General features: G+C 44.8%; 1 protein-coding gene across 1 annotated transcript; it reads right to left on the reverse strand.

The window, feature by feature from the left end:
• Positions 1–4704: 4704 nt before the first annotated feature.
• On the reverse strand, positions 4705–17995 carry lrpap1 (low density lipoprotein receptor-related protein associated protein 1). The gene is made up of 8 exons (XM_084454288.1): positions 17747–17995; positions 17048–17192; positions 14926–15056; positions 14562–14682; positions 8636–8791; positions 6808–6890; positions 6334–6510; positions 4705–5914 (listed from the first exon to the last, which is right to left on the reverse strand). The coding sequence occupies exons 1-8, from the start codon at positions 17906–17908 to the stop codon at positions 5858–5860; spliced, it is 1032 nt and encodes a 343-aa protein (XP_084310414.1). The 5' UTR covers positions 17909–17995; the 3' UTR covers positions 4705–5857.
• Between the last annotated feature and the right edge of the window lie 1115 nt (positions 17996–19110).

Here is a 19110-nt window from a genome sequence, read left to right on the forward strand (position 1 = left end):
GGATCACTGAGCAGACGTCATACGTTATCAACAGGGTTGACTTGGTCTGATAAGATGACTTAGGTCTAATTCCCTTCGCAAAGCTCAGATTCTGAGGTAAAGAACAAAACAAAAAAAACAATCACTTCCGTAAGTGATCAATAGTTCAAGTCCCACCACCCATGACATATAGGCTACTTTGAATCATCCTAATATATGACAAGAAGGAGAAAAAGCTTCATGTGTGATGAAGTAGCAAATTAGCTCTGTGGATTGACTTACATGGAAATGGACTAAAAGCTTTATCATTCTAATGTAAAACCTATAAACATCTGGGACATTATTACAGGGAGCGTGGTGGAGATCAAAGCCTGTGGCTCCCGATAGACTCAATGTTAGCGCTAGATATGCTAACTGATTATAATATCCTATATTTATCCTGATTATAATGATACCGCATGATGATGATGATGATGATGATGATGATGATGATGATGATAATGATACCGCAACCGCCTATTTTGCTGGTTTTAATTGAGCTTTGCTTGAGCATAACCTTGTTTTCTACTGAGAACAATGCTTGGCTGCCTGCAACTTGAAAACCCCAAATATTGGCTTTCAACTTCCTCTTCAGTCTAATGGTAGACCCTGAGGGTTCCAACACTTGAGGTCATGGTTCAATTCCCACTGATGACAGTAAGGCAATCGATAAGCCTTACCCTATAGGATAAACGTTAAAGTGCTAATTTCATAACGTATTAGCTTCAGTTCCATCCTACTTAGATTAGGTGGCAGAGGTGTGTGAATAAGTTGTGTGCAATCATGTTTTGATATTGTCAATCGTCTCACTTTTCTTAGGTGACCAACTCAAATACGGTAGGAAAATAGACATACAAGCAGCAGGGACATACAGGGACACAGGTGTGAGGTTTTTCAATGGCTTAGTGATTAGGCTGTAACAGTGCAGTTCATCATTCAATAACCTATATTTTTTGAACGTGTTTGTGATACTACATTCTGTTGAACACACCTTAAACCAGGGGTTCCCAGACTTTTCCATGCCAAGGACCCCCAAACAACCGTAGCCTCTGGCTGCAGCCTGGCAACGCCATTGTGAGCTCACATTCTGTTTCTCATTTCAGCAACATTTCACTGTGACGGTACATAATACATTACATGTGACAAATAAAGGAATCTTGAATCGTGTTGCTGATTGACTCAGCATGTGCCCGTGGTTTGAACCAGATGGGGCTGTGTGAGGAGATACCCTCAGCATGTAAGTAGGTGTGTTCAACCAAAGAAACTGACCACACATGATTAATCACAGTAATTACTAACACCTGTGCAGCGATGACTGCCAATCACACTCCTTTAAAATTACACTCTCTTGCCTACCTGCTACCTCGCTCTTTAGTGCTTTCTGTGTTACAGTGACATGTCACCAAGCTCCATAACAACAAGTTAAACACAGAAGTTGTTATCTATAAATCATTGTTCACATTCAGTTTGACTAGTGAAGTCATTGTTAGTTCAATTATGTTCAAAAAGACTGGGCCAGTAAAGAGTTTTTAAAGTTGCCATGATATTGTGACAAGGACATAGATATATGAATGACCTGTAGGCTACTGATTGCATGGGTTCACAATTATTTCCATTCATACAGTAGGCTATGTATATAGTTGATATGGACATAGCCTTGCTTTTGACAGTGATAAGAACCAAGTTTGGGCGGTAGGCAGTCTGCAACTTGAAAACCCCTTTTGAAAACCCCTTTTGTTCTTTTTTATTTGTTTATTGAAAAATAGTCGACTATTCGATTAATCGTGGGTCTATCATTACTTTTTTTTTTTTTTTTTTTTAAAGAAAGAGATTAATTGCGGGTTTGTCACAATTATTTTTCTCCACAAAAAAATATTCGTGATTAAAGGAGTAGTAAAGGGAAAAATCATGTTTAGACCTGTTTTAAGGTTACTTATGATCATATACAATGGTTCAGATCAAAACGTTGACAAAACTAGCACTTTTGAGAAAGTCTGATAACTTCTCTACCACCGTTTTGGTCATACAATGGATGTGGGTGGGCACCGTGAAAAATCATTCAAAAGACATGTTAAACTCTCAATTTCAAAGACAAGAAACTCACCGAGGTGTTAGTTGGTGTTCTGACATATAATTCACCATAAAGTAAGATTCTAGTTCATCTGGAAAGGCTTTTTAAAATATTTAGCATAGAACTATTTAGTCGTAGCACATACGTGTGTAAACTTCCGCTTGCCTTGAACTGATTCAGATCTCGCGCAATGCCTTGAAGTAGTTCCGCTTCCTGAATCCCCTTTGCGGATTGATCTACACATCTACAACGGTCGCTTCAATACAAGTCAATGGATTTCATAAAATGATCAATAAAACCCTACAGGATTCATACTTTGCGGCGAATTTGATGTCAGAACACCAATGGACACCAATTACCCCCTCGGTGAGCTTCTTGTCTTTGAAATCGAGAGTTTAACATGTTTTTGAAAGATTTTTCACGGTGCCCACCCACGTCCATTGTATGACCTAAACGGTGGTATAGAGCAATTATCAGACTTTCTCAAAAGTGCTAGTTTTGTCAACGTTTTGATCTGAACCATTGTATATGATCATAAGTAACCTTAAAACAGGGCTAAACATGCATTTTCCCTTTACTACTCCTTTAATCGCAGGTTTATCACAATTTTTCCCCCCACAAAAAAATAATCAAGATAAACCCTTGATTAATCGACTACTAGTTGACTATTTTTAATAAACAAATAAAAATAAATAAAAATCATAGAAAAGGTTGATGGTTTGATTCCTGGAACCAGTGCCATAAAGTAAGATTCTAGTTCATTTGGCTTTTTTCAATATTTAGCATAGAACTATTTAGTCGCAGCACATACGTGTGTAAACCTCCGCAAACTAGGTAGCCTAGCAACATAAACAATAACAATAGCTACCGTAAGTAGTTCAGCTTCCTCAATCCCCTCTGCGGATTGATCTACACATCAACAACGGTCGCGTCAATACAAGTCAATGGATTTCATAAAATGATCAATAAAACCCTACAGGATTCATACTTTGCGGCGAATTTGATGTCAGAACACCAACGGTCACCAATTACCCCCTCAGTGAGCTTCTTGTCTTTGAAATCAAGAGTTTAACATTTTTGAATGATTTTTCAAGGTGCCCACCCACATCCATTGTATGACCTAAACGGTGGTAGAGAAATTATCAACTTTCTCAAAGGTGCTAGTTTTGTGAACTTCTTGATCTGAACCATTGTATATGATAATCAGTAACCTTAAAACAGGGCTAAACATGATTTTTCCCTTTACTACTCCTTTAACAGCTAGCGCAGCACTTAACCATTTAACCACCTGTGAGCTCTACTAAACTGTGATCACACTGCATAGTCAAAGATCACTCCAGAGTAACACTGAGAGATCTAATTTCATCTGTTTGATCATTTGCATGAATCAAACCCCAAACCCCAGCATGAGAACCCTTAGACAGTACCATTACCCCGAAGAGGAGCTTGATGAGATCAAAGGCTTTTTTTTTTTTCTGAAGGTAGGTGTGTGAGGTTAATTTAGACTAGCTTTTAGCTTTTTGGCACTTTTATGTTCATCAAAGGCTTATCTATTCCTACTTTCATCAGAGGGAATTGAAAAATGATTTCTAGTGTGGGAGCCTTGAATGTCCACCATTAGACTAAAGAGGAATTTAATGAAATTGACAGCTGAAATATGGTCTTTTGAAGTTGTAGGCTGTTTATCTCCCAAGCTTTTCTAGACTAACCAGTCTCACCGTGGAAAGCAAGGCTATGCCCACATCTTGTGCTGCATTCATCCCTTTGATTCCTCTTTCCATTTAGTGAAAGTTAAGAGAATTGCAGTTGGGTGTCAGTGTCACAGGTGGGAATCAAACCACCATCCCTCCAATTGGGAAGCCAAACGCAGACAATATTTGGGGTTTTTAGATTACAGGCAGGTCTTTTCATCACACGTTATCTCTCTTAGTGGCCCTTGTCTTTTCACAATTCCAGCAACTACAGTTATGTTGAATACATAATCAGGCCAGCATGGATCCGCTTGGCTTGTCTCTTATTCAGAGCTGTACACCTGGATATTTGCTGTGTATTTGGCCTGATGCCTATTTGAGGTGGTAGCAGATCTAAAACAAGTGGTTTTGATCACGTGACTCAATGTTAGAGCTAGATCTGCCGTTTCTACCCTAGTGGTTGTTGCATTAGACCACATTCATCTGGATAGGAGGCCAGAGAAACAAGACTTCCCTGAAGGTTAGCTGCCACAATCAATGGAGATAAATGTCATGTGTGCTGATCAAAATCAATGCATGATGGGTATGAGCACAGCTGCTTCAGAGCTATGCATGGAAGTACGGACGCCACAAGCATTATTTCATCATCATGTCCAGATTACTCAGAGGTCTTAATGTCATTTTTGGTACAACGCCCTCTGATGTCAAGTTTACTAGACTGCTGCCAGCAGATTCAATACTGTCCACAGGAGGGGGGCGATATTTGCCCTGTCTGCTAAAATTCAATGTACCTCATTTGTACAAGCTTATGAGGAATACACATATAATTTCTCATGAGACTGGGCTCTTGGTAGACGGGTTTTATTCAACATAATCTAATAAATCCTGATAGTGTGGTGGCCACACTCTCTGACCACAACGCCTTGGTGAGGTGCGCAGGGGACGTAAGCTGGTATCCCTACCGGCGACGTCATCAGCAGCTCTTGGGACGGAGCCGGAGCGTGCGGGAGGGAGGGACACAGACAGACAGACCCGCTCACCGAGGGGAGGGACAGCGAGAGGGGATGAGTGTGGTGGAACACATTATCCTTGTGAGTGTGTGTGGGTCCACATATGACACACAGTACTTGTAACTACACTTATTTTCAAATAAAAAAAACAGCAAAAATGTGCTCACTGAAAAACATTTGAGGATCAATTCAATTACAATCTTCGGGCTTATTTCTAAGTGTGGTGAAAGGAATTTTGTGTACAGGATGGAATGATTTGGCATGGCAGACAATTTGCATTGCATGACATATAAATTCAAAGCCATATATAATATTTCTAATATTGACTATAGATATGAAGTACCTAGAAACACCTAGCATGTCTCATGTTTCATTCTTAACAGACTAATTCTATTGTGTTTTTATTTGTAACACAGACGTTGCTCCACAGTAGACTTGGTACCGGACAATGAGGGTATCACCTACCAATATAGTACCTATTAAAGAATGGACCGGAACTTGGTCATCATGAAATACACTTATACACTTATGTACAGTCAGTAGAGAAGTATCAAGCTCATAGAAGATGGGCTTATTCATACATTGGATTATGCGTCATTAGGACTCGTCAAAAGCATTAGAAAAATCATCATCATCATCATTCAAATGTACATAGAAAATACTGATTAATTTACAGTAGTCTAGAAAAGCGAGACAGTGGGTATGTGCGATAATTGAGTGTGTATTTGCTGTGCGTGTGTAAGAATGAGTGAGATAATTGTGTGTGTATTTACTGTGTGTGTGTGTGAGAGAGGGAAGACAGGACAGCCAGCTCAGCTGCAGTTCCTGTAGCCTTCATTGAGATGAGGAGGGTGGGGTGGGTGGGTGGGTGGGTAGGTAGGTGTGCTCTACTCAGAGCTGGTTGGGAGGAGGTGGGTGGGTAGGTGGGTGTGCTCTACTCAGAGCTGGTTGGGAGGAGGTGGGTGGGTAGGTGTGCTCTACTCAGAGCTGGTTGGGAGGAGGTGGGTGGGTAGGTGTGCTCTACTCAGAGCTGGTTGGGAGGAGGTGGGTGGGTAGATTTGCTCTACTCAGAGCTCGTTGCGGCGCGAGATCTTGCCGGTTAAGTCCTGCATGTGCTTCTTCATCTGAAAACAGGAAGACACAGAGACGGTCGGCGTGTTTAACATGCACGTGTTTAGACGCACTCTTTCCTTCCATCATCCCTCCCTCCCTCCGTCCTATATGTCTCCTCCCTCCCTCCCTCCCTCCCACCTTGTAGCCCATCTCCCTGGTCTTCTCAGTCAGGGCTGCTGTCTCCCCTCCTCCCTCCCTCCCTCCCTTCCTCCCTCCCTCCCTCCCTCCCTCGTCCCTCCCACCTTGTAGCCCATCTCCCTGGTCTTCTCAGTCAGGGCTGCTGTCTCCCCTCCTCCTCCCTTCCTTCCTTCCTCCCTCCCTCCCTCCTCCCTCCCACCTTGTAGCTCATCTCCCTGGTCTTCTCAGTCAGGGCTGCTGTCTCCCCTCCTCCCTCCCTTCCTCCCTCCCTTCCTCCCTCCCTTCCTCCCACCTTGTAGCCCATCTCCCTGGTCTTCTCGGCCAGGCTGTTGTACTTCTCCTGGTTCCTCTGGATGTGCTCGCGGTCGCCCAGCGCCTCCACGTGCCGCAGCTTCTGGTGGGACAGCTCCAGCTGCTCCTGGTAGTGGCTGTGCTTCTCCACCTTGGTCTCAAAGTGACGCAGCTCCTCCTGGTGGCAGAGGGGACGCGCCCGGGGATGGAGGGATGGAGGGGAGGGATGGAGGGATGGAGGGGAGGGATGGATGGAAGGATGGAGGGGAGGGATGGAAACACGACGAGCAGATACTTCAGTTTGACGCACAGGCGTTTTTTAAAGAACGCTTTTCAGAGAAGGGTGGGGGGGCCGTTGAGAGAGAGAGAGAGAGAGAGAGAGAGAGAGAGGGAGGGAGAGAGAGAGGGAGAGAGAGAGGGAGGTAGAGAGATAGAAAGAAGGAGGAGGAGGAGGAGGAGCACGGCTGGTTCCCACCTTGAGAGAGTCCAGCTCGTCGTCGCTCAGGTTGGCTCTCCTGGCCATCTCCCACAGCTCGATCACCCTGGGCTCCCTGAACTCTGCAGACGGAGAGAGAGGAGGAGGAGGAGGAGGAGGAGGAGGAGGAGGGAGGGATTGGTGAAGAGAGAGAGAGGAGGAGGGGGAGGAGAAGTGAAGGAGAGAGTGGGGGAGGGGGAATTGGTGAGGAGAGAGAGGAGGGGAGGGAGAATTGGTGAGGAGAGAGAGGAGGGGAGTGGGGATTAGTGAGGAGAGAGGAGGGGAGGGGGAATTGGTGAGGAGAGAGGAGGGGAGGGGGAATTGGTGAGGAGAGAGAGGAGGGGAGTGGGGATTGGTGAGGAGAGGTGGAGGACGAGGGTGAAACAAAAACGTGTGTGGGGGGTAGAGATGAAGAGAGAGAGAGAAAAGAAGGAGAGGAGAGTGTAGGAGGGAGAAACGGGAGGGAAGGAGGGAAGGGAGAGAGAGAGAAGTCAGCAGAGCAGAGAAGGGGAGGCTCAACTCCACAGATTGCTGTACTGTGTGTGTGTATGTGGGTGGTGTGTGGTGTGTGAGAGAGAATGTTTGTGAGAGCGAAAGACAGATAGTATGTGGGTGTGTGGTGGGTGTGTGTAAGAGAGAATGCGTGATACAGAGAAAGAGTGTGTGTGTGTGTGTGTGTGTGTGTGTGTGTGTATGTGTGTGTGTGTGTGTGTGTGTGTGTGTGTGTGTGATACTCAGAGAAGGAAGACAGACACAAGGCCGTTCCAGGAGAAAAGGAGAGCATCCATCTTTTATGATCTGGTATTTGGACATTCTTTTTTTCTACACAAAGCAACCTGTGGAGGTTGAAAAGCCCTGTCCAACAATCTCCCTCAAGGATGACAGAAGGGGAAATAAAAGGAGCTCATTTCAGTTTAGAGACTCTCCTTGACTAGAGCTGCTGAAAGACAAGTGATTTAGCAACACCATGAGCAGGTTGTAATGGGGCAGTGAAGCCAAGCAGTAATGAAACAGTCCATAAAGCCTGGATACTGCTTCATGCATGCACTACAAGAATGCAAAAGGTGCATTTACAAAATGTCTACTCTACTTAAAAGTATAAACTAGGCTTAAAGGGCAATGCTCGTTTTTGACAACCTGGACCTTATTTACGACATATTATAAGAAGTTTGACTCACCGAGATCACTTTGGTGTAGTTCGGAGGCCGGTAGAAGAAATTTAAAATCCAGCGTGAGCCAGTTTAGTGAGATATTTATAGTTACAGTTAAATCTTCACTTATTTTGCAATTAGTTTATGATTTGGCCTTAGCAAGACCCTCCCAAAATATTTTTTGTGGACACGACATGAGACCCTGTGAAGTTATTATTTTAGAATTTCAGCGTACTGGCTAGTACACTGGCAGAAGTGACACGTTTTGCAAAGTCCATATACTTTACTAATTAACTGAAAGTGTTGCTCAGTGCAATTTATCTACAAAAGGAAGAAGACCGGTATTAGTTACTTGATTTGAAGTCATCCTTCCGGTCAATGGAAGTAGCTACATTATTCCAGTCCAGTCTGCTCCACGCGTGTTTGCGTTTGTTGTCATTACAGCGAGCGAGTGGGGAATTGTGGGAAGTGTGGTTCTCAAAACGCAGTGCCGATTTTTATCACGACCAGAGGGGTCGCCAAAGTCACGAGCTTTAAGAGTACTTGTTTGTTTGTTTCACACAGCTTTAAGAGTACTTGTTTGTTTGTTTCACACAGCTTTAAGAGTACTTGTTTATTTGTTTCACACAGCTTTAAGAGTACTTGTTTGTTTGTTTTTTTGGGGGGGGGGGGCTCACCGCTGTCCTCGCTGAAGCCCTCGTGACTGAGCTTGCGGAGGCGTTGGAAGCCCTGGTTCAGGTCGCGCATCTTCTCCTTCAGGTCCGTGTGCTTCTGGTGGATCGCGTGCTCCTTCACCTCCCCCTCCAGAGGAGAGATCACGTTCTTGTGGATCTCTGCAGGGACGGAGGGAAGGAGGGACGGAGAGAAAGTATGAGGACACACAGGAATTGAGTGAGGAGATGGGAGGCGGCATAATAGAGAATGAGAGTGTGGAAAAAGAGAGAGAGAGAGAGAATGAAAGAGAGAGAGAATGTCAGCCGCACAGAACATAAAATATACTTATGTTGTAATCATTGAACAGTGTGATAATGCAGAGGCGGCCGTCCCCTGTGGAGTAGGTGTGAACCTGCCCCATCTCTGCTCCACAGGAGGTTTCCGCGGTATCTTTAGGAGAGGTATATTGCTTGCACAACTCCTTCCTGCAGAGGTGTTGTCAACTGTTTTGTTGGCCCAATCCCAATGTCCCCTGTAAATGCTCAAGCCCTGAGCCCTCACAGAGTTATTGACGTCACCTCGTAAGTGGTTGAGTGTGAGAGGCTGCAACGGCTTTGAATGAAATAAAGAGGAATGGAACAGCAGTGACATGACGATGCTGGGATTTGTTTGTGTAGCTTACATGCAGGCTAAATTAATGTTGGGCTGAGTCAAATCCCCATTAGTTTACATTATCACAATGTGTTACCCTCAAAACATTTCTGTTCCACTTATTGAAATAATTTAATTTTGTGGCTATGAAGCTGTACATAACTAGGCTACATTACGGACTGTGATTCTTGTTTATGACGGATCGAGAAGTATTTTGCTACTTAATAATCACATTTCAACACGTATATCTATTTTGCACCCAAGTACAGCAAACTCTTTCCATATTCATACTGGAAATCTCTATCTCAAAGAACACACTGAGACAGATTATTAAGTCATACAGCTTTTAACTGAGTCATGTGACACATAAATCTATGTAATTCCTAACAATATATTTTCAAACAAATCAAATTATACAAACCCCTAACTATACATACGAATATTCAACCCAAAATAATAATAAGGCTGTGCTTCTAAACCAACTCCTCAAAGATAGGCTACCAATAAGCAAATCCATCTGAAAACATGAAGACGTACACTATATTGCCAAAAGTATTCGCTCGTCTGCCTTTACACGCATATGAATTTAAGTGACATCCCATTCTTAATCCATAGGGTTTAATATGACGTCGGCCCACCCTTTGCAGCTATAACAGCTTCAACTCTTCTGGGAAGGTTTTCCACAAGGTTTAGGAGTGTGTTTATGGGAATTTTTGACCATTCTTCCAGAAGAGCATTTGTGAGGTCAGACACTGATGTTGGACGAGAAGGCCTGGCTCGCAGTCTCTGCTGTAATTCATCCCAAAGGTGTTTTATCAGGTTGAGGTCAGGACTCTGTGCAGGCCAGTCAAGTTCTTCCACACCAAACTCGCTCATCCATGTCTTTATGGACCTGTGCACTGGTGCGCAGTCATGTTGGAACAGGAAGGGGCCATCCCCAAACTGTTCCCACAAAGTTGGGAGCATGGAATTGTCCAGAATCACTTGGTATGCTGAAGCATTCAGAGTTCCTTTCACTGGAACTAAGGGGCCAAGTCCAGCTCCTGAAAAACAACTCCACACCATAATTCCCCCTCCACCAAACTTCACACTTGGCACAATGCAGTCAGACAAGTACCGTTCTCCTGGCAACCGCCAAACCCAGACTCATCCATCAGATTGCCAGATGGAGAAGCGTGATTCGTCACTCCAGAGAACGCGTCGCCAGAGTCCAGTGGCGGCATGCTTTACACCACTCCATCCAACGCTTTGCATTACACTTTGTGATGTATGGCTTGGATGCAGCTGCTCGACCATGGAAACCCATTCCATGAAGCTCTCTACGCACTGTTCTTGAGCTAATCTGGAGGCTATATAAACTTTGGAGGTCTGTAGCGATTGACTCTGCAGAAAGTTGGCGACCTCTGCGCACTATGTGCCTCAGCATCCGCTGACCCCGCTCTGTCATTTTACGCAGCCTACCACTTCGTGGCTGAGTTTCTGTCGTTCCCAATCGCTTCCACTTTGTTATAATACCACTGACAGTTGACTGTGGAATATTTAGCAGCGAGGAAATTTCACGACTGGACTTGTTGCACAGGTGGCATCCTATCACAGTACCATGCTGGAATTCACTGAGCTCCTGAGAGCGACCCATTCTTTCACAAATGTTTGTAGAAGCAGTCTGCATGCCTAGGTGGTGATTTTATACACCTGTGGCTAGGACTGCATGATTATGACAAAAGATAATAATTGCGATTATTTGCTTCAAAATGCTAATTGCGATTAATAATTGCGATTAATATTTAATATATAATATTAATATATAATAACCAAAATGCTCCCAAATCACGGACATTGATGCCTTTCTTGCTACTAACTCACTGACCTCGTTTTTGCTAATTTTTTCACTACTCACGGCTGCGGGTACTGAAATTGCTGCGCACAGCGCACTCAGCGGGAATGCATGTTATTGGTCAGACAGCATAAGCGCCTATGATTCGTCCGTGTAGTCCTAGCACACTAGATTAAAAGCAAAATTATTTGCCACTGCCTACATCTCCAATAGTGTGAAGGACCCGCCTTACCGGAAATTATGTCTTCCCAACAAACTGGAGTTGAGAATCAAAACAAAACAAAACATTCACCGCTTCTAACCGCCCCATTACGAAGGACCGCCTTAAAGACTTTGGATTGGTTCTGCAATTCTGCTATTTTTCAATCTCTCAAATTGTTTCCACCCACTTTTAGCAAAAGCCATCCGCATTGATAAGGTCATCTATGCAGGCAGGGAGGGGAATTAGTTCTCAGAGATGTCCCATCGCCTAGTGGGTGAGAACTGACCACACCTGATAATGTCCCAGATAACACTGCACATGTACAGTACCCGACCCACAGCTTAGGCTGCCAAAGCCATTTACAGTGATGCAAACGCCTTCAACCCCTCTCTCTCTCTCCCTCCCTCTATCTCTCTCCCTCTGTCCTCTTCTTCCCTCTCGCCATCTTCCTCTCTTGCTCCCTGTTTGTCCACCTCACCATGGAAGGGTTAGTAGGTGGTCTGTTCCCAAGTAAATTAATTGTGTATTGCCACTGCAATTCCTGTTACTGCACTAATACACCCAGTAGATGTTTTCATGGTGGTTCTCTCAACCCACAGCTCCAGTGTAAGGAGGCGGCCCGCCAGGACCCTGTGGACCATCACGTAATCAGGTCGAATGTCTTCAGTCTTTAGTGGAGCGCAGCGTTCAGAGACTGACTCGTGAGTCTAACTCCTTTGTATCGCTAAATTGCCTGACCCAAATGGTTAGACTGAGCCTACGAGTGTCTAAACACTCAACTAGAGACTGAGGACTTTCATTCAGATTTAGTTTCGCTTAAAGTGGGGGGACACAATTTGAGAGATAAAAAACCCCTGCATTGCAGAAAACAATCCAAAGTCTTTAGGGTGTAGCCTAGGCCTGTTCAGGTCATACTAATCCATAGAGCCAGAGAAATAACAAATGCGGAGTCACTCAGCCTCAGGGGGATCTGATTGGCTGGACGTTTTCTTGTTCAGTCTGATGAGATTAGTGGCAGGGGGGGGGGGGGGTGGGGGGGGTTGAAAGCACTGCAGATAGAGATGACCTGTGTGGAACAGATGTGGACTCTCTGACCTTGTCTAGACTTGGTTTTAAAATGCGTTTTGGACGATCAGATCACAAGTGGACAGCGAGACACATCATCGTTTACACCTGTGTCTATCATGCGTCTCCAAATGTGCCCATCTGAGCACTTGTGGTATATAGTAATGTGTCGCACAGCTGTTCTATGTAAACAAATCAATAATCAGTCGGTTTGACTTCGAGCAGATTTTTTTTAAAGTATGCATGAAAGCAACCGAAGATGTTTGAAGAACTAATGTACATAGTATGATTATTCCAACTGTTTCTATTGATAGGACAAGTAATTTGTGACTTGCAAAATAGTGCATGATAAGGCGAAAAAGGAGAAAAATTATCCTGCATTGATGACGTGTTGTCCTGTGACGTCTTTGTCGGGGACCCTTCAGGACGCATTTGCATTCCGCTATCCAATTTTATTTTTTTTACCGGGAAAATCTTTTTAAATCTATCTATCTCTCCAGTCATAATGTCTGGTGAAAATAATTCCCTCTAGGCACAATTTTACATTTTAAATTTCCACATATTCTTTTTTTTTTTTTTTTGTCACGTGTACGCTAAAGGCTAAACTATGCGATGAACGAAAAAAACGTTACATTTGCTTAAAGCTGCATTGATTTTATTTTACCACTAGATGGCAGTAAGGCACTTGTGAAAACTTGTTAAAACGAATGGCAGAGGCATATAAGGCACAGGGGGCGGAGCAAAGGCCCACTGAGGCTAGATATTGACAACACAAGCAGAAATGCTGAAATAAAAACAGCCAGGCGACCGGTAGGGATGAGTCATTGAAGTCGGACGCTATTAGGACGCTATGGCTCAATGAAACAATCCGATATCAGGTGATTTTAATTTGTTTTGACAATGTGAATAAAATCAATGAATGCAGCTTTAATTGTTGCTTCTCTCTGATAGAGCGTGTGCTCGTACTAAATGCTGTGGCCTGCCTAACCTAATGGCTAACAGTGACAAGCGAGAGAGATCAGACGGCCAAACAAGCCAACCATGACACTTATTTTCTGAAGGCAAGCAGATCAATGACAATGAGCGAGACTGAGGAACAGTCACAGATGACGGCTGATGCCACGGCTCCAGACGAAAAGAAACAAACATGTTGAGCGTTCAGGCCTGAATGGACAGGCAAACTCCCCTGGCTGAGGTGCCACATTACAGACGGGAGAGAAAAATGTTTTGCTCACACTTCTGAGACACCAGGGAGGAAGAACGCATTCACCAGAGGAGCAACGAGCATGAGAATCTCTTCCTTGTGTTGACGCGTAGCCCCAACAAACTCAGGCTAGCGTAATATAAAAATAAAAGAAGCATTATGCACGTGAGTCTACTGACAGAACTTATTTTATTCAACAGTAGCCTACTTTTCAATAAAAAATAGAAATCTACATGCCTTGATGATATCATTCTTTATATAGCCTGCTTTTTTCTTTTTTTTACAGTATGCTCAATAAACACAGATCATATTTGACCAGAGTTTCTCCCGCTGGTCCGGGACATGTGGACCGACCGCAGTCTCTTCTAACGGACACCCTGGGAGAGAGCATCTGGCACGGCGCCCGGAAGGCCGCTCGGCTCGGCGAACGCGGCGGGGACGGGGCGGTGACCGCCGGGTCGTCTAGCTTTACCCCGCTGAGAAGGAGAGAAACCAGTAAAGGCTACTCACCCTCCAGTCTCGTTGAGACCATCCTGATCTCGAGAGCTCAAGTTCGTGTCTCTCTACACGGATCAGTCTGGCCAGGATGTCACGTTATACGCTTGTGGCTGGACCGCAGCGGTTCGGATCGATCAGCGTACTACCAGGGACTGCCGGCAGCTAACGGGCGTGGTTTAGGTGTGACGACAGCAAGAAACGACTGTTCGTTCGAAAAAACAACAATGCCGGCTCTTAAAGAGGTTAGCGTAGATGCTGCTATAGCAACAGCTATATCTGAACTGGAGGGTGTTTCTTCATTGAAAGAAGATCAAAGATGGTTGGTTGATCTGATCGGTTGAAGTTAGCCTGTGATGGATGGTGATAGACAGATGGTTCATCCAATCACCTGCCAAGTATTTTTTTCTGAAAGTGCCTGCCTTTTTCCAAAGTTTCCAACGAAGCCTTCCCAGATGGTTCTGTGTAACAACCCATCTGGTGTGTCGGCGTACTCACCCTCCGTCCTGCTAACCGTATCCATCACGATGTTATACTCGTGGATCTTATCCTTGTGGTGCTGGAACTCTCTCCTCAGGCTCTCCATCTCGTCCTGAGAAAACTTGCCAGAGTTCTTGGCCTGCCATGGGGGAAAGCCACAGAGGGAGAGGCTGAACGCTTTTGACACAAAATGGCCACCGCTAGGGTCTATTAGTCCAAGGTCACCTCTCGATTTCTGTTCCTTCTTTCTCTCCCACAGTCTGTCTACTCCGTCTATTCCATCCATCCATCCATCTATCCATCCACCCACTCATCCATCCATCTATCCTGTCTGTCTGTCTGTCTGTCTGTCTGTCTGTCTGTCTGTCTGTCTGCCTCTCACCTTGTTCCAGAGTTTGTCCAGGCGAGGGTCGTCAAACATGTCTCCCTCCCTGCTGTCGTGGTCTTTCAGGTTGTTGGTCTCCAGGGGTCTGGTGTCCTTCTTCCCATCCATGCCGTACTTGGCTAGAATCACTAGGGGAGCAGAAGCGTTCAGGAGGACCTGCTCAACAACCAGTGTACTGTACTAACCCATCTGCTCATGTGCAGTTGTGAGCATGGTTAAAGTTAGAGATAGATACTGTAGATACTTTAATAATCTCTGTGGGGGACATTTGGTGTTTCAGCAGTGGAAAAGTACAGCGGAATAAGAATATACATAATAGATTAAATGAAAATGACAAGAAATATATACATACAGTATGCATAAATATGGGATACATACATACATGTATACAGTATGTAGTCTGTATATGTAAAATAGTACTCAAATATACATATATACATACATGCACACATCCACAACCGGAACACCCAGGAACACCCAGGCACTGTTATAGAATCTGATGGCCGCTGGCGCAAAGGAGCGCCTGGACCGCTCTGTTTAACACCTAGGTGGGTCTCCACCACCACTATGGCCTCCAGGCTGTCCAGTTGTGTCCCCACACCAGAGCCGGCCTTCCTCACCAGCTTGTTCAGTCTGTTTGTCTCCCCAGTCTTAGTGTTTCCTCCCCAGCAGTTGGAGCGCACACCAAGAGCCTCCGTCCCAGTAGGCCTATGAAGGTGTTCAAAGCAACCTACGCTGCTTGATAGACGATGTACTTAAAATCGAAGATCGGCTTTCCTTTGCACATATTTCTCATTGTCCGGCAAAAGCACCAAACCGACCCCAGAGTAGCACCCGGTGACAACTTTATCCCTCCTTCCGAGAAACTCTTTAAAAGGGGAATTGCGTTCTACATTATAGATGGAGCAGTTAGAAATGAACCAGCCAGGCGAACTGGAACAACTTGATAACATTCAGGCTGCAGCGCTACTGTATCAATCCTCTCTTACATAATTCACGTTCCCGTACAGCCCGGGGTGGCTTTCTCCTCTCCTGGGAGGCACTTTGTCTCTAATCTGTTATCTTTTATCGCTGAGCTCCATCATTAAAGATGCAGGGGAGGGGAAAGCCACAGTGGGGGACGTTCAATCAACTACGCTCCCTGGAGAACATCGGACGCCATTTACTGTTGGCGAGGTGTTCATCAGCTGAAGTATTAAAGTTTTAAAATCTTGGACTATCCCTTCAATCAATAATGTGTTGCATCAGCATGGGGAGGGCATTAATTGATAAGGGGGGTCGGGGGGGGTAGATTATTGAGAGGTAGCCAGATCTGTGTAGATGAAGGGAGGGAGACAAGGAGGGAACCTCTTTGCACCATTGAGATGCAACCAGACTGGTGCAGATGATGATACTTTTGAGATGAGCCCAGAGTATGAAGTCGCTACCCAGTGCAGATGAAAAACTTGATATGGTGGACTTGGCAAAGAAAGGAGGCTTCTATATACTAGTATCAACATGCATCCATTACCTCTCACTGAGGAAATTAGAGAAGAAAACTACTCTACCACACTATTGAAATGCATTCTTGTTATTGTAGAATTTCATGTTTAGCCCATGTTTAGTACCTAACAGTACTACTTTCACCGAACATACAACAACCATCTCTTCTGTGTAGAGTCTCGCTGTAAGCCTCCGCACACTGCAGCGCGGATGAATTTCACGGAGGTTTACAGCGTGAAGAGATGGCTGTTGTATGTTCGGTAAAAGTAGTACTGTTTACAAGTTAGCTGTTGTTTTGAAATGCAGAGGTGAAAGGACCTATGGTATTTACAGGACGACTTCAACGCTTGGTAAGCATAAACCATGTAATTCCTGAACTTGAAATCCATGTATATCATTCTTTTTAGAGTTTTTCGAGTGTGCCCATAGCTACATAGCAACGAGCCAGGGTGCGTGCACCGACATTATTCACACAGAACTCTGTACTGCACAAAACAGAAATATTTTAACCTGTACTAGTCAGATACATGCCAGGGAAGCCAGGAATAAGGCTAAACATGAAATTCAGTGTACATATCCTTTAAGACTACTGAGGTGCAGCCAGAGACGTTTGTGCTGCCCTCCCCCTCCGTCTCACCGTTGAAGCCGCGCCTGAGCTTGGCCTCCCTCTCTCCGTTCTCGTCCAGGCCCTCGGCCTTCAGCTTCTTCCACTGGAGCTCATCCTTCTCCTGGATCTTCAGGTCGCTGTGCAGCTCCGCCTGGCGCACCGGGGGCAACTGCATCTGGGGGGGGCAGGGGAGAGATGGGGGGAGACAGAGAAGGAGGGAGGGAGGGGGAGAGAGAGAGAGAGAAGGACAGGGAGTAGAGCAAGAGAATGACAATGGTTGATAGACTCTGAGACTTGTGTGTGTGTGTGCGCGGGTCGTGCGCACGGCTACTACAAATGTCATTGTGACAGTACAAGAGGAGCAATGCCAAGAGGGACAAAATGTTCTCTGCTGACAGATCTGTCTGTACCCACCGACTTGAAAAACAACAAGGGGATGGCTAGCCTAACTACTGTACCAGCACACAGCGGCAGACTGTATGACAACCAGGGTGGAACTACAGCTGACCAGGCAGATACAGGAGGCTAGGCCGGTAGAGACAGAGAGCACGTATTAAGCCTACTTTTAGACTGTGTGGGAGTAAAACAGTCGTGCTACTATGACTAGACTACTGCTCTAGCTTAGGGGATGCACTAGTATGGCTTCATGACCAGCTACCAGCACAACAGCAGCAGCTGCAGTCGATATAGATCATTGTTGAGTTGAAACACGAGTACAGCTCTACATACCCTGATAGCTTTCTCCCACACTTGGTTCAGTTTAGCTATCCTAAATTCCACGGTCTTCCCATCACTACCGGATGGCTTGGGATCGTTCATCTCACGCGAGTATTTCCCAGCCATGGCCCCGACGCCCAGACACAACAGGACGGCGAAGTATCGCGCCTTCATATTGCACAAAGGTGGACTATTAAACTGTAAAGAACAATGAATTATACTTGAATTTCGAGACAGAAACAGCGTCTGGTGATTTGTTGTGTCTCGTTCGGGTACCAGAAGAAGTCATGTGCTAAATGGAGGCGGGTACTTCCTGGTTATATTGCATTGTGGGATATGTAGTTTCATATTGAGGTATTCCTCTTTCTCTCAGCGCTTTCGAGTCTGTATCCGAACTACATTTTGGGGGATACAATTCTTTTAATCCTAGTAACGGAGGCTGCAAGACCCTCTGAGCAAATAGGATTCTTCCACGCGTTGAAATTAAAAGGATTCAGTGTGAAGCAATTTCCAGCCATGGACATCCACTTTCATACACTGTCAGCAGCAATCAGTCACTACTGAGTTAACCATTCAGTTTCATGTGGTTAGTTTATAGGTATAATGTGTAATCTCTCTCCCTCTCTCTCTTTCTCTCTCTCTCTCTCTCTCTCTCTCTCTGTCTCTCTCTCTCTCAATTCAATTCGTTCAATTCAAAATCACAAAAATGTTAAAAGTATGAATGTAAATATAAATAGGTGAGTGAGTGAGTGAGTGAGTGAGAGAGAGTGTTATATTTATATGTATTTAAATGGTCACTTTTAAGTTTGTATGTACAGTGATCAGTGGTGTACAGTAGGTAGTGCAGGGATACTGATTGAGTCTTTATGGTGGTTGTGTTCCAGTGGATGTCATTTTCACCCACAACTGATCACACATCTACCTGCTCTGTTTGCGCATTGCTGTATTTCCCACAGCAGACGCTTTACGCCATTAGTCCTGTTTTTTTGGATGTTTGTAATCTGAGGGAAGTACGAATCTCTGATGTCTTGGTACGGTTAGCAGGTAGTTAATAAGTGAAGTTTACACCTATGTTTTGTGTGCAGTGAGAGCACAGAGCAGCGTCTGCCGCCCTCTCTCTCTCTCTCTCTCTCTCTCTCACTCGTGATGGGAATTCGGCTGCTTGTATTGAGCCAGATCCATTGGCTCCTTCAGCTCCCAAATGGCTCTTCAGCCAAACTGAGCAACAGGTTTGACCTATGCATTATGTGAGCACATATTTCATTTAAATAATTCAATGTAATCATCAGTGGATTATTCCTGCCAGAAGTGTAACATATTTGTGATGCCAGCTTAGTTAGTAAGCTTAGCCAGCTTAAAGTTGGAAGCCAGCTAAT

This window comes from Borostomias antarcticus (assembly GCF_949987555.1).
Source record: "Borostomias antarcticus genome assembly, chromosome: 20".
NCBI lineage: Eukaryota > Metazoa > Chordata > Actinopteri > Stomiiformes > Stomiidae > Borostomias > Borostomias antarcticus.